Genomic DNA, 14275 nt, shown 5'->3' on the forward strand with positions numbered 1-14275 from the left:
TGTGTGTGTGTGTGTGTGTGTGTGTGTGTAAAGGATTATTAGGAACACCAGTTCAATTTCTCATTAATGCAATTATCTAATCAACCAATCACATGGCAGTTGCTCTACTGCATTTAGGGGTGTGGTCCTGGTCAAGACAATCTCCTGAACTCCAAACTGAATGTCAGAATGGGAAAGAAAGGTGATTTAAGCAATTTTGAGCGTGGCATGGTTGTTGGGGCCAGGCGGGCCGGTCTGAGTATTTCACAATCTGCTCAGTTACTGGGATTTTCACACACAACCATTTCTAGAGTTTACAAAGAATGGTGTGAAAAGGGAAGAACATCCAGTATGCGGCAGTCCTGTGGGCAAAAATGCCTTGTTGATGCTCGAGGTCAGAGGAGAATGGGCCGACTGATTCAAGCTGATAGAAGAGCAACTTTGACTGAAATAACCACTCGTTACAACCGAGGTATGCAGCAAAGCATTTGTGAAGCCACAACACACACAACCTTGAGGCGGATGGGCTACCACAGCAGAAGACCCCACCGGGTACCACTCATCTCCACTACAAATAGGAAAAAGAGGCGACAATTTGCACAAGCTCACCAAAATTGGACAGTTGAAGACTGGAAAAATGTTGCCTGGTCTGATGAGTCTCGATTTCTGTTGAGACATTCAGATGGTAGAGTCAGAATTTGGCGTAAACAGAATGAGAACATGGATCCATCATGCCTTGTTACCGCTGTGCAGGCTGGTGGTGGTGGTGTAATGGTGTGGGGGATGTTTTCTTGGCACACTTTAGGCCCCTTAGTGCCAATTGGGCATCGTTTAAATGCCACGGCCTACCTGAGCATTGTTTCTGACCATGTCCATCCCTTTATGACCACCATGTACCCATCCTCTGATGGCTACTTCCAGCAGGATAATGCACCATGTCACAAAGCTCGAATCATTTCAAATTGGTTTCTTGAACATGACAATGAGTTGACTGTACTAAAATGGCCGCCACAGTCACCAGATCTCAACCCAATAGAGCATCTTTGGGATGTGGTGGAACGGGAGCTTCGTGCCCTGGATGTTCATCCCACAAATCTCCATCAACTGTAAGATGCTATCCTATCAATATGGGCCAACATTTCTAAAGAATGCTTTCAGCAGCTTGTTGAATCAATGCCACGTAGAATTAAGGCAGTTCTGAAGGTGAAAGGGGGTCAAACACAGTATTAGTGTGTGCTCCTAAAAATCCTTTAGGTGAGTGTGTGGTATTTATTTATTTTTAATAAAAATGCTTATTTCTCAAAAAAAAAGAGGTTAATGAAAGGTGAAGTGAGTCATTTCTGTACTAGTGGCACCAAACTGATTTGCAGTCTGTTTGCGTGGTATAACAGGGCTTAACAGCCTAACAGCATTTATCCCATTTGATTTTGGGATGAAATATGACCTAGAAACTCTTTCCGAACTCCTAAAATGACACCTACACAGGTTTCTTCTCTCAAGCACACTCAAAAGAACACACTTTGTATCCTCCCACGTCCCATATCCCCCATTCTTCTGTTTTCATGGACACATTTGTCAACCTGTCAGATTGAATCTGTCACTTTTTTTCTGTCCGACACCGCAGCGGTGCGTTACTTTCTCCCTCTGTGATCCGACACACGAGGACAAACTGTTTTTTTTTTTAGAATGTCAAACTTTTTTCCCATCTGTGCTATTGATTCAGCTGTCCATTCACTATAATATTAAACTCATCTCTTACTTTGTGCTTTGAATAGCCACATCTGAGTCCTTCCTTCGAGAGAGAGAGAGAGAGAGAGAGAGAGAGAGAGAGAGAGAGAGAGAGAGAGAGAGAGAGAGAGAGAGAGAGAGAGAGAGAGAGAGAGAGAGAGAGAGAGAGAGAGAGAGAGAGAGAGAGAGAGAGAGAGAGAGAGAGAGCTGTTTGGCACATTGGGAATTTGATTGACGACTCCAAACAAAACATCTTTTGGCTTTTGATTTTGGACAGCTCGTCTGGAGCCAGTCAAGAGCACGAGGCTGTTTTCTCTCACCAGTGTTTGATTCGTCAGTCCCTCGTATGCCACTAACAGTTTCCGTGTCCGTTTGCTTCCCAGTTGCCTGTTGGCGTGCTTTTAGTCGAAGCAGAACACACAGCGCAGGCAGAGGGCATTGTTCATTGTTTCTCAGTTTGTTTGGGGATTTTCTTTGGCATCGGCGGCAAGTTTTGTTCCGGTTTGATTTTATTGTTCTCTTTCCATATTCTGTATTCAAAAGAGTTAGACTGTTCTGCCCACAGTCATCTGATCCTGCGATACAGAAACGTTACAATATGTTTCCATCTGGCAAATGCAGATGCCAAAAAACAAGTATTTGGACTCTAATAATTGTGATTCATCAGAGCAAGTGCCTGAATCTGAGTCTTAAGTGGATTTTCTTTGATATTTTGTTATCTAATGCTATGACATTCTAGCCTGACAAGCCAGAGCCACATCAAGATGTTTGGTCTGGAAACTCACCATTGACGGCTCAATCCGAGGGGCGGATAAACGGTTGTCTTTCAAACTCCCTCTGCACGCGATAGGATAGCGCTACACCAACCAGAGCAACATGAAGGTGAAACAGAGCTTGTTGACAGATTAAACATTCGCCGTATCCGGTCGGCTAAACTCCGAACACATCTTCCCTTTTTAAGAATGACTTCAGTGCCGTTCTTTGTTCTTTTCTCAGAGAAAAGCTTAACTCCAAGTCTTCCAGAGTCGCGGTCAAAGCTGATTCGAAAGACCGCCGTTCGCCAGTTTCTGTGTTTACTAGAAGCACGCAAGCGCAACTCGCCCGTCATTATGTACAGTAAAGTATGATGAATATATTAGTATTTTATCAAGTTAAATGTAGAGTAAAATTAAGTTTTAAAACGAACTGTCCACGTATGTGGACGCCATGCAGCAGTGGAGTCAGATGGCATAAAGTCTGATTTCTATTACCTGCTATATCTGTTCTGTTTTTGCAAAAATGTTTTGAATTGTCTTATATTGTAATAAAACAGAAATGTAACAAATATTTCAACATTCAAAATGACATATTACAGCATTAAATGGCAACTTTACACTTAGATACCGAGAAAAATTTGCAGTTTGCCTTCCAAATAGGGACAGACCAGGTCAAGCAATCAGTCCAGAGTCATTAAATTTAAGCATCATATTAAATTAATAAAAATATAATTTAAAAAAATAAAAAAATCTAGATAATGTTTTCCATAATTCATGCATAAAGCTACATTTACATTTATGCATTTGGCAGATGATTTTATCCAAAGCAACTTGCATTGCATTCAAGGTACACATTTTACATTTTGTCAATTGTTGCTCTCCCTGGGAATTGAACCCATGACCTTGGCATTGCTAGCGCCATGCTCTACTGTTTGAGCTACAGGAAAGTCTACACGCACACGCACACGCACACGCACACTTACACGAGTATATAGAAAAGAGTATAAAGAAGCTCTTTTCTATATACAATATTTCATCAGCTCGTTATTGTTCTTGTCTTGTGTACAGTAAAACCTGTCCATAGTGATGTCCGACTTGTGAGCGAATCATTCTTTTGAGTCGATTCTTTTCTGTGTGTCACTTGTTAGCAAACTGAATCATTTAAAAAATCAATATCCAGCAACTGGAAAGGTCATAGTAATTCATCGGTCAAAAAGTGCAGAAACCCTTATAAACGTAAGCACTAAATTTGATTCACAGCTTTTGATGACTCAAAATCAATTATGAAGTTAATCTGAACGCTGATACGAGGTGCTGAACTCAATCAATGATTTCCTTCTGCGTACTCTTTTTGTCATTTAGGTGTTTGCCAGAAAGATGCAGCCCAACTAGATTAATATTGAAAGGTCACGGCTCTGTGCTCTTTAATAAATGATTGGCTGATGATTTTGACATAACCAAATCAATGACTCAAGCTATGTCAAATATTAAAACACATCTCAGTATATTTACTTCAGCTCATTGCATGGAAAACAACTCAGCTGTTGTTTGCTTATGGTAATGTCTCCATTTCTGATGTTTTTAGACTTTAGAAAGGGAAATTGATTTGTTGCCTATTTGATGGTGTGTGTGTGTGTGTGTGTGTGTGTATGTGCGTGTGTGTGTGTGTGTGCTATATTTATGAGAATGAGAGAGCGTTTGAGAGAAGATTTACTGGTCCAGTCAAGTCACAATGTCATAGTGCTTTTACTCAGCAAAAATCCTCCGTCTCTCTAACAGATCTGGTAACGCGTGCTGTATTTATCAGTAAGTCGTGCTCTAGCGGTGTAGCTGACAGTGATGTATGTCCTGCATGATGGATGGCTTGTGTGTCCGTATGCAAGTCCATTAGTTGAGTTGTTGCTGTAGTTTTTTCACAGTATTTTGCTGTTTGCCAGTGTTAGTCACATTCGTACGTCTGGCATTTCTGCAGCCGGCTGTAAAAGTTTTTGGGCCAGTTCTGAGGAACTTTAGACTTGCGGTTTCTTGCTAAAAGCCTACAGTGAGTTTAATTAGGGCACTGATGGTGTGAGGAACCTTTTGGAATTGCTCTGTCTATTTTTCTTCTATTCAATGTATCACATTTTTGAGGGCCTAAACATGCTCGAAAACTTATTAAACTTTGCACTCACGTCAGAAGTGGTAAAATGTTACGCCTGATATGGGTTTCAAAATTACACTATATTGCCAAAAGTTTTGGGACGCTTGCCTTTACATGCACATGACCTTTAAAGACATCCCATTGTTAATCCGTAGGGTTTAATATGGAGTCGGCCCACCCTTTGCAGCTCTAACAGCTTCAGCTCTTCTGGGAAGGCTTTCCTCAAGGTTTAGGAGTGTGTTTATGGGGATTTTTGCCCATTCTTCTAGAAGCTCATTTGTGAGGTCAGGCACTGATGTTGTACGAGAAGGCCTGGCTCTCAGTCTCCGCTCTAATTCATCCCAAAGCTGTTCTATCGGGTTGAGCTCAGGACTCTGTGCAGGCCAGTCAAGTTCCTCCACACCAAACTCGCTCATCCATGTCTTTATGGACTGACGCTTTGTACACTGGTGGACAGTCATGTTCTTGTCTTGGTATGCTGAAGCTTTAAGAGTTCCTTTCTCTAGAACTAAGTTGCCAAGCACAACCCCTTAAAAACAACCCCACACCATAACCCCCCCTCCACCAAACTTTAGACGGAGCACAATGCAGTCAAGCAAGTCCCGTCCTCCTGGGAACCGCCAAACCCAGACTTGTCCATGGGATTGTCAGACTGAAGCGTGATTGGTCGCTCAGAGAACACGTCTCACTGCTCTAGAGTCCAGTGGCGGCTGCTTTACTCCACTGCATCCCACGCTTTGCATTGCTCTTGGTGATGTACGGCTTGGATGAGCTGCTCGGCCATGGAAACCCATTCCATGAAGCTCTCTACGCTGTTCTTGAGCTCATCTGAAGGCCACAGAAGTTTGGAGGTCTGGAGCTGTTGACTCTGCAGAAAGTTGGCGACTTCTGCGCACTACGACCCTCAGCATGCGCTGACCCCGCTCTGTGATTTTACGTGGCCTAACACTTCATAGCTCAGTTGCTGTTGTTCCCAATGGCTTCCACTTTGTTATAATCCCACTAACAGTTGAGCGTGGAATATTTAGTAGTGAGGAAATGTCAGGAATGGACTTATTGCACAGGTGGCAGCCTATCACGGCCCCACGCTTGAGTTCACTGAGCTCCTGAGAGTGACCCATTCTTTCACTAATGTGTGTAGAAGCGTCTGCAGGCCGAGAGCTTGATTTATACACCTGTGGCCATGAAGGGATTGAACACCTGAACTCAGAGATTTGGAGGGGCGTGAATCGCAGGAATCGTGTTTTCCTGACATTTTTATGAGCCTGATTTTGACATGATTATTTATAACTGTCAGTCGTCACACATTTTTCGAGGGAATCCCACATGTATATGTGGATGGGTCAGTGTATTAAAGCGTGTATGTGGCCGCTTGTCACAAATGGGAAACAATTTTTTTATTCAAATTCTGAATATATTATAGACCTATTAATAAAAAAATTATAATTGCCCAGACAGCGCGCAAAGAGTGCTCCCTTTATAATCACTAAAAGCTGTCACTCATTCAATAAACGCAATCTCACAGATTTCTGCAGTGAAGCTGGTATACAATGAATCTCTTATTTTCAAGTTAGCGCTTGCTAACTGAACTCAGCGCCTGGACAAACACTCGAGTGGTGAGTGGATTCCAAGTTCAACACCTGTGATTGGCCAATTCCATTGTAGATATCTACAAACATGTCTGTGATTGGCTACATTACTCACCGCTGCGAAAACACGTTGGAAATGTAATCATTTGACGAGTGCAAAAAATACAGATACACATTGGATCATTTGCTAGCTCCTTTTCGCTAATAATACGCTATTATTACGAATTCTTATGGAGGATTACAGATCCTAGACAAGGAGTTATGGGCAGCGTTTCCCTCTTAAAGCAGAAGCAGCAGCAGGTTGGCTGTGGTTTAAGTGAGAACATTGCACTATCAAGTCCATCTCAAGCTCGGAACAGCGATGTCCGTTGGGTCCGTGGACAAGCCTCCCCCTCTGGCGCCGGGCCTGGTTTTGTGTGTTTTCGCTGCATTCATGCTATAAAACAATGCTTCCTCTCAGTCTTTTTGCCACTCAGCGGGGCGTAATCGCAGTTGCTCCAGCTGACGGTGACATCAACGTGCATTCCCTCTATATTGGATGTTTCGACTGGAAACATGAAGTTGTTGTAACTCAAACATACAATGTCCGATCTGCCCCAAACTTCACATGTTTGATAAGAGTCTTGAGCTGAAGACATCTACATGCCTTTATTCAGTTATAGTAATAGTGCCACCCACTGGCAACAGGAAGTGACGTGTTTTACATTGTGATTCACTACTAGCAACATACTAAAATATGCAATTGAGTACTAAGCATGCTAGAAATATTCTAAAACATGCTAGCAACACTTAGCTGAGTGCTATTATCATCACGAAACAGGAAGCTGTCTTAACTTAAGCAAAGAATGTCCAATCTGCCGCAAATGTCGTATGTTCGATAAGTGCCCTGAAGGCTACACATAAACATTGTTATAGGCATAGCGCCACCAGCTGGTAGCAGGATCAATGAGCATCGTCCTTCAGATGAGACATTAAACCGAGGTCCTGACTCTCTGTGGTCATTAAAAATCCCATGGCACTTCTCGTAAAAGAGTAGGGACCCTATTTTAACGATCTGAAACGCAAGTGTCAAAGCGCTAAGCGCAAGTAACTTTGTGGGCGGGTCTCGGCGCTGTTGCTATTTTCCCGGCAGGATAAATGGCTCTTGCACCCGGCGCAAGTCTAAAATGGGTTGGTCTGAAGTAGCTTCATTATTCATAGGTGTGGTTTGGGCGTAACGTGAATAAACCAATCAGAGCGTCATCCAACATTCCCTTTAAAAGCAGGTGCGCAAGTTCCATTATGGATCACTATTATTATGGCGTATTTACCAGGCGCACGCCAGGAGCGGTTCACAGCCGAGGAGACTGATGTTCTTGTAAGAGCAGTGAAAGACAGAGAAGTTGTGTTGTATGGGGATGGGAGAAACCCCCAAAATAGCGTCAGTTAAACAGGCGTGGGAGGAAATAGCCACAATTTTTTCACACCACACTGATTTCCGTCATCTCATGTGTTAATATTTTTTTAGTGTAACAATTAATGATTTGCAAAAATAACTGTTGCATCTGTGTAGATTACATAAGCAAATTGTATGCGCGTTGTGCACGCTATACATTATGGTCAAGCATGCGCCCTTAAAATAGCATAATGAACAACGCGCAACGCGCTGCTGACTTTAGACTAGGTTTTTTTCTGGTCAGTGGCGCAATTGTTTAATGGAACAGCAAAATAGCACCAGGGATTGTTTGCGCCGGAACACGCCTCCTTTTTTGCGCTGAACCGCCCAGGGAGCGCAAGTTCATTCACTAGTTTAGCGACGTGCTTCTGTGGAGGGAAAAGCGCGCTTTGCGCGGATGCAAAAAAGGAATGACACATGCGGCGGTGTACAAAGTCAATTGCACTGGGTGCAAGATAGGGCCCTAGGAGTGTAACCCGGTGTCCTGGCCAAATTCCTTCGATTGGCCCTTACCAATCATGGCCTTCTAAATAATCCCCATCCACTGATTTGGCTCTCCCACTGAAATCACCCTCTCTCCTCTCCAACCGTGGTGGTTGAGGAGAGACCCCTGACATGAGTGTAAAGCGCTTTGGGTGTACAGTAGTACATATGAAAGCGCTATAAAAATGCCTCATTCATTCATTCTTTCATTCATTCACGGTAGCACGGGTGCGAGGGCCCTTTCATTGCTGCTTGCAGCTTTAATTTATGGTTTTAGTTATTAGCTAATATTTATTTACTTAAACCGATAAAAAGTGATAGTAAATATTTAAATTGTTAGAGAAGATGTCTATTTTGAATAAATGCTGTTCTTTCTAAAATGTTATTCATTAATGAATCCTGAAAAAACGTATCACAGGTTCAAATAAAATATTAAGCAGCACAATCTTTTTAATTATTGATAATAAATCATCATATGAGAGGGATTTCTGAAGGATCATGTGACACTGAAGACTGGAGTATATGATGCTGAAAATTCAGCTTTGATCATAGGAAGAAATTATATTTTAATATTTATTCACATAGAAAACAGCTGTTTTGCATTGTAATAATATTTTACAATATTAAATTTTTTTCCTGTGTTTTGATCGAATAAATGCAGTCCTGATGAGCAGAAGGGACTTCTTTCAAAACCTGAAAAATAGTATTTTTCTCATATATATGGTGAATAAAAAGTTTTTAAAAACAGCATTTATTTGAAATAGAATGTTCTTGTAACAGTGTAATTTTTCGATGAGTTTTAATGTGCCCTTGCTGAAAAGTATTAATATCGTTTTTTATTTATTATTGTTTTAATAATTGTTTTTAAGGGAATGTGATGGGTTGTCTTAACAGCAAGCTGACTAATTGGTCTTAATTAAAATTCCTGTTTAATTAGACTGGTTTCAGGTTCACCTTTTCAGAGATAATATGTTGCATATTTTTAGTATGAATAACAGATTGAATATACTGAGGCAGATTTGCCAGTACTAACATTCTGTCTGTGCTCTTCTCTCCCTGACTAGACAACACAGCCGGCATCAGGACGCAGCGGTCTGGATTCAACCGTCAGGAGCAGAACGTGTACCTGTTGCCCATTCTGGTGGTGGACAGCGGCCCTCCGGCCCTCAGCAGCACGGGGACGCTCACCATCCACGTGTGTGGATGTGACACGGACGGGGCCATTCAGTCCTGCAACGCCACGGCCTACGTCATGTCTGCTGCGCTCAGCCCCGGCGCTCTCATCGCACTGCTGGTGTGCATCCTCATCCTCATTGGTAAAATCTTTTACTTCATCAACTTTTTCATTGATGTCAATGTCAGCACTGCAAAAAATGCTTTTCTTACTTAGTATTTTTGTCGTGTTTCTTAAAAAAAGAAGTATTGGTAACATTTTATTTTGAGGTTCAGTTATTAACTATTAACTAGTTGCTTATTAGCATGCATATTACTAGGATATTGCCTGTTTATTAGTATTTATAAAGCATATATTATTGCCTTATTCTTCATGACCTTATTCTACATCCCTTAATCCTACCCAATACAAAAACTACCTTACTAACTATTAATCAGCAGTAAATTAGGAGTTTATTTAGGCAAAATTCGTAGTTAATAGTGAATATGTGTTCCGCATACTAAAGTGTTACTGAAGTATTTACTAGACAACCAAAAATTATTGTCTTGTTTATAATAACCTGCCAAATGGGTAAGCAAGATGATCTTAATTCAAACAGAAAGCAAGATTATTTTGCTTACCCCATTGGCAGATTATTTATCTTATTTTAAGATAAAACTCTTAATTTTGAGTTATTTGTTCCCAAAACAAGACAAGAATTTGTGCTTGTCTAGTAAATGTTTCTTAATGTAAGAATTTTTACTAGAAACAAGACAAAAACACAGAATAAGGCAATTCAATGCATTCCTCAGTTTCTTAAAGAGGATGTGTTATGCCTTTTTAAATGCTCATCTGTCTTTAGTGTGTAATGTTGCTGTTTGACTCCAGCGGGAGTTCTTCTCTATATCAGTGTCAGTGTTTCTGAACTCTCTGAAACGCCCCCATTGTAGTTTTAAGTTTCCTCCTGGGAACAAACACATCACAATATTCTTGATTCCTGAAACAATTCATAGGCAGAATAATGGGGCGGGGCCTGGTTGAGTCAGATAGTAGTGTGTTGGTAAAGGCGGGCGTACACTGTGCGAATTCGGACACTCGGGATGTCGTGAGATATTGCAGACGCTACGAGTCAGTTCATTTGATAATCGCATCAAATCAGCTGGTACACTGCACGGCGTGCCAGCGGAGATCACACGAGCTTTCACGTTAAACACAGAGACTGGAGCTTTCAATGTTGCTGCAATAGCTTCAGATACAAAAATGTAAGGTGCTCCTAACGTGCTCGGCTTGTTTTGCATTTCCTCTCACACGGTGACAGCAAAAATCACACCATGTACGCCCGGCTTATGTGGCACGACATTTCTCAAACATGCTTGAAGCACTTGACCAATCACAACACACTGCTCCAGTTGACCAATCAGAGCACATTGTGCTTTTCAGAAGGCGGGGCTTCATAGAGACAGGAATAAACACAGCGAGGAGCTGCAAAAATTGAGAATAAGGGGGAAATAGTCAGCATTCAAGCATGAAACCTGTTCTTCTAGAGCCCAAAACAACATCAAGACTTTGGAAAAGAGCATAATCTGGCCTCTTTAAGTGCAAATGGGAAATGCATGCGGAGGAATCCAAACAGGCAATTAACTTAAGTAAAGAATGTGTTTTAGTGTTGTGCAAATTGTCGCTTTGAGCTTGGACTACGAGGTGGATGAACGTGTTACTCATTACTGATGTAATTCCTGTGGGTTGAGTTTGTTGAATGCAAAATGCGTTACAGAAAGTTGCATCACATGCTCACATGAAAAATAACTACGTTTTGTTTGTTTTTTGTTGCGCGATGAAAGACTTTTATAACCCGAGTTGATATGTGATTCTTTCACGCCGGTCTCATGCTGTATATATATATATTATATTATCTTATGGTTATATCTGAAACAATGTGACAGATTTGACAGCATGTTGAGTACCAGCATCATGAACGCTGCAGAGGTCATCGTGGGTTTGAATCCTAGTAGACAAATGAACCGATAAAATGTATAGCTTGAAGTCGCTGTTCACTTTGGATAAAATCATCTGCTAAATGACTAAATGCAACAAGTCAAAATATTTTACACACTTTAATTAATCTGATTCCTTTTTAATGCTCTTAGAAAGCTTTTTAAGTCGACGTTTGAATGTATTGCAAATATTATTTGATTATAAAATTCTAGAAAAATGCACTAAAAAATTAGTAGACGCATTCAAACATTTGTCTGCATATTTCAAACATTTACGCACAGTTCTCATCTGATAGCTTTCCATTGATCGCATTCATACACACTGTACACACTCCTGCATTTACTTGGGGTAGGCTCTCCATTGATATTAAGTGGTAAATGATCGAGAAGATTTCTTCAGCATTTATACACAGTATGTATGCCATGTGTATATATATTCACCTTTAACAAAACACCGATCACCAGATGACTGATGGATCTCGAAGATGCAAGTACATCCACTCGAGAATGCGTGTTTGAGCATTAATATCTGCATTCATGGAGCAATTAATAAAACCTTTCATCACTAGTGTGCATTGAGACCAGCAGACTAGAGCGTCAAGCAAGCACTGCACATTTGTGCTGCCTGTACACACACACACACACACGCACACGCACACATCATATTTACCTCCACGACCGCTGGAACTCTTTTAATGGTCCATCATCATTTTTTAAAACCTTGTTCGTGGGTTCAAATGCGGCAGGAGGCAAAAAAACAAAACTAGAATGACATGAAAGCTGATCAATATTTCATTCAGCATCCTCTGCCCACTGACTGTAGCTGCTCATCCTCTATCAGGCGGAGTATGAAAGCTTTTGTTCACGCAGAGCGAACACACACACACACACACACACACACACACACACACACACACACACACACACACACACACACAATAAGGCCTCAGTGAATGACATCCAGCCTCTCTAGCGGAGAACGGGTGAGTTAAGGGAAGCTCGGGACGGATGCAGCCCTTGCCGGCAAAAAGAGCAGCATCAGCACCGCTGTCCCCGCGGATCGCTGAGCGCTTTAAATAGAGCAGCCTTTCCAGACATCCACGGCACTCCGCCTTCCGTGTAGAAGAGCCGCTGGACTGCGATTCTGTTGTCATCTCTGAAAGTTTCATGACTTTCTTTTGGCCTCAGTATATCTTTCTTTATTTCTCTTCTCTGCACTTAGAGCTTCCCCCCCCCCCCCCCCCTCTCTTGAAAGAAAGTATGCGACATGAATTGTTCTCAGTCAACTGAGCAGTTTTTTTTTTATCCCTGTTGCTCATCTTCCATGCGGTAAATCATTTATAAGTCGTGTGCGGGTCATCAGACGCACATCCTTTCTGTTTAATTAGCCCTGTTTGCTCAGTCAAGCATCACTATCATTATTGCTCATACTTTTAGTAAGGGAAGTCTTTGAAAGCATTGTTTAGGCTTTTCTTCCTGATCCACTTTTGTATTTGTATTTGTATTGTTACATTTGTAAACATTTAAGCATTAAGTTTAGATATTATTATTACTGAAACTAAAACTAAAATAATAAAAACTGAATACATTAACATTACATTAACTGAAATACAATTAAATTAAACAAACAAAACATTTGTTTCAGCTACTTGCCAAGTCAACAAAAAACTAACATTCAAATAAAAATGTATAAAAACTATTTTGACATATTTTTTTAAAAAATCAACAGCAAACTTTCCAAAACTTTAACTCAGGCTGATCTCTGAAATCAGTACCTGTGAGAACGTGGATGCCATTGAGACTGTAATTATAAAACATAAAAAAATTATAAAAAAAAATAATAAGGCAACAATTTGATGTAAAAGCTTATTTTTTATCAGCTTCTACTCTATCTTTAGAAATAGTTTTGACTGTAGTTGTTGTTTCTGCCAAGTATGGGTATCTCCTTGCCTGGTTTTACCAGACTCTTGTACATTTCATTTGTACATAGAGTCTGGCCACTCTCCATTGACAAGGGTTTATTTCCGCGAAGGCGGGCACCCTGTTGAGGTTTTTAAACTATTGGATCTGTCCCAAGTCACTCTGGATCTGCCATAACCAATCGCTAACGTTTGGTCGTGACGTATGTCATGCGCCCTTCGCCTGTTTCACTCATGGAAATCCGACAAAATTAAAGTGCACATGTGCACGCCACCTCAGTAATAAAACTATAGGATAAAACCTAAAACTCGTGCATTCGGATTGTGATTTATTCACGCCACGGTGGACAGGAGAGCTTTGTGATCGGGAACGCGGCGCTCACGTACGTCCGTAACATGATTGTATGCTGTAAATAAAATGTCATATGCTTGGTATGATAATAAATGCTTCTATAAATAACGGACTAATTCAAATGTTTAAGTGCTTTTATTTTAATTTGTCTGAGCGGTGATGAAATGTATTGCTCTTCTAAATACTTGCCAGCATTTTAAGGAAATACAAGTCTAGAAATGCATCCTAATAACAGCAAAGCAACCGTACGGTGTTCTGCAGTGGTCAAAAATGATTACAAACAGTGAATTTTGAAGTGATATATTGTTGAAAACTCAGAGATGTGGATTCGGACAGCTGTTACATCAACACGACCTTGCGTTTGTCAAAAGCAGTAACTTGACCGGGGATTTTTGCGCGGGTGGTGAGAGACTGATGGCAATAAAATAACTGACCAGTCCCTGTAACTTAAATGATGGCAATACCTTCCGACCCCACGAGAAACCGTTACCGTCCGAATAGCTTCAGCCAACTCCTTCATCACTAACGAAGCGATCTGGAAAATCAAACTTTTCCTGAATTTACCCTGTTGGAGGGCCACAACATCATGGCCACCAACAAACCCCAGCAAAGACTGTTATTGCCCCGGCTTTAACTTCTGGATATTCGGCAGCGGTGCCACAATGCAATGAATGGTTTAGTTTGCATCTTTCTCCTCCGCCATTACTGAACTACATCTCAAACTAGCGCTCGACATGAACGTCATCGT

The 14275-nt window shown here is 41.2% G+C and overlaps 1 protein-coding gene across 2 annotated transcripts in view; it reads left to right on the plus strand.

The window, feature by feature from the left end:
- LOC137093828 (cadherin-22-like) overlaps window positions 1-14275 on the plus strand; it is a 247716-nt gene that overhangs the window by 220651 nt on the left and 12790 nt on the right. For both annotated transcript variants that reach the window (XM_067458760.1, XM_067458761.1), the window contains one exon: window positions 9174-9425. In XM_067458760.1, coding sequence (XP_067314861.1) covers window positions 9174-9425 — 252 coding nt within the window. The remainder of the gene's footprint in view (window positions 1-9173; window positions 9426-14275) is intronic.

Source organism: Pseudorasbora parva, chromosome 12 (assembly GCF_024679245.1).
Source record: "Pseudorasbora parva isolate DD20220531a chromosome 12, ASM2467924v1, whole genome shotgun sequence".
NCBI lineage: Eukaryota > Metazoa > Chordata > Actinopteri > Cypriniformes > Gobionidae > Pseudorasbora > Pseudorasbora parva.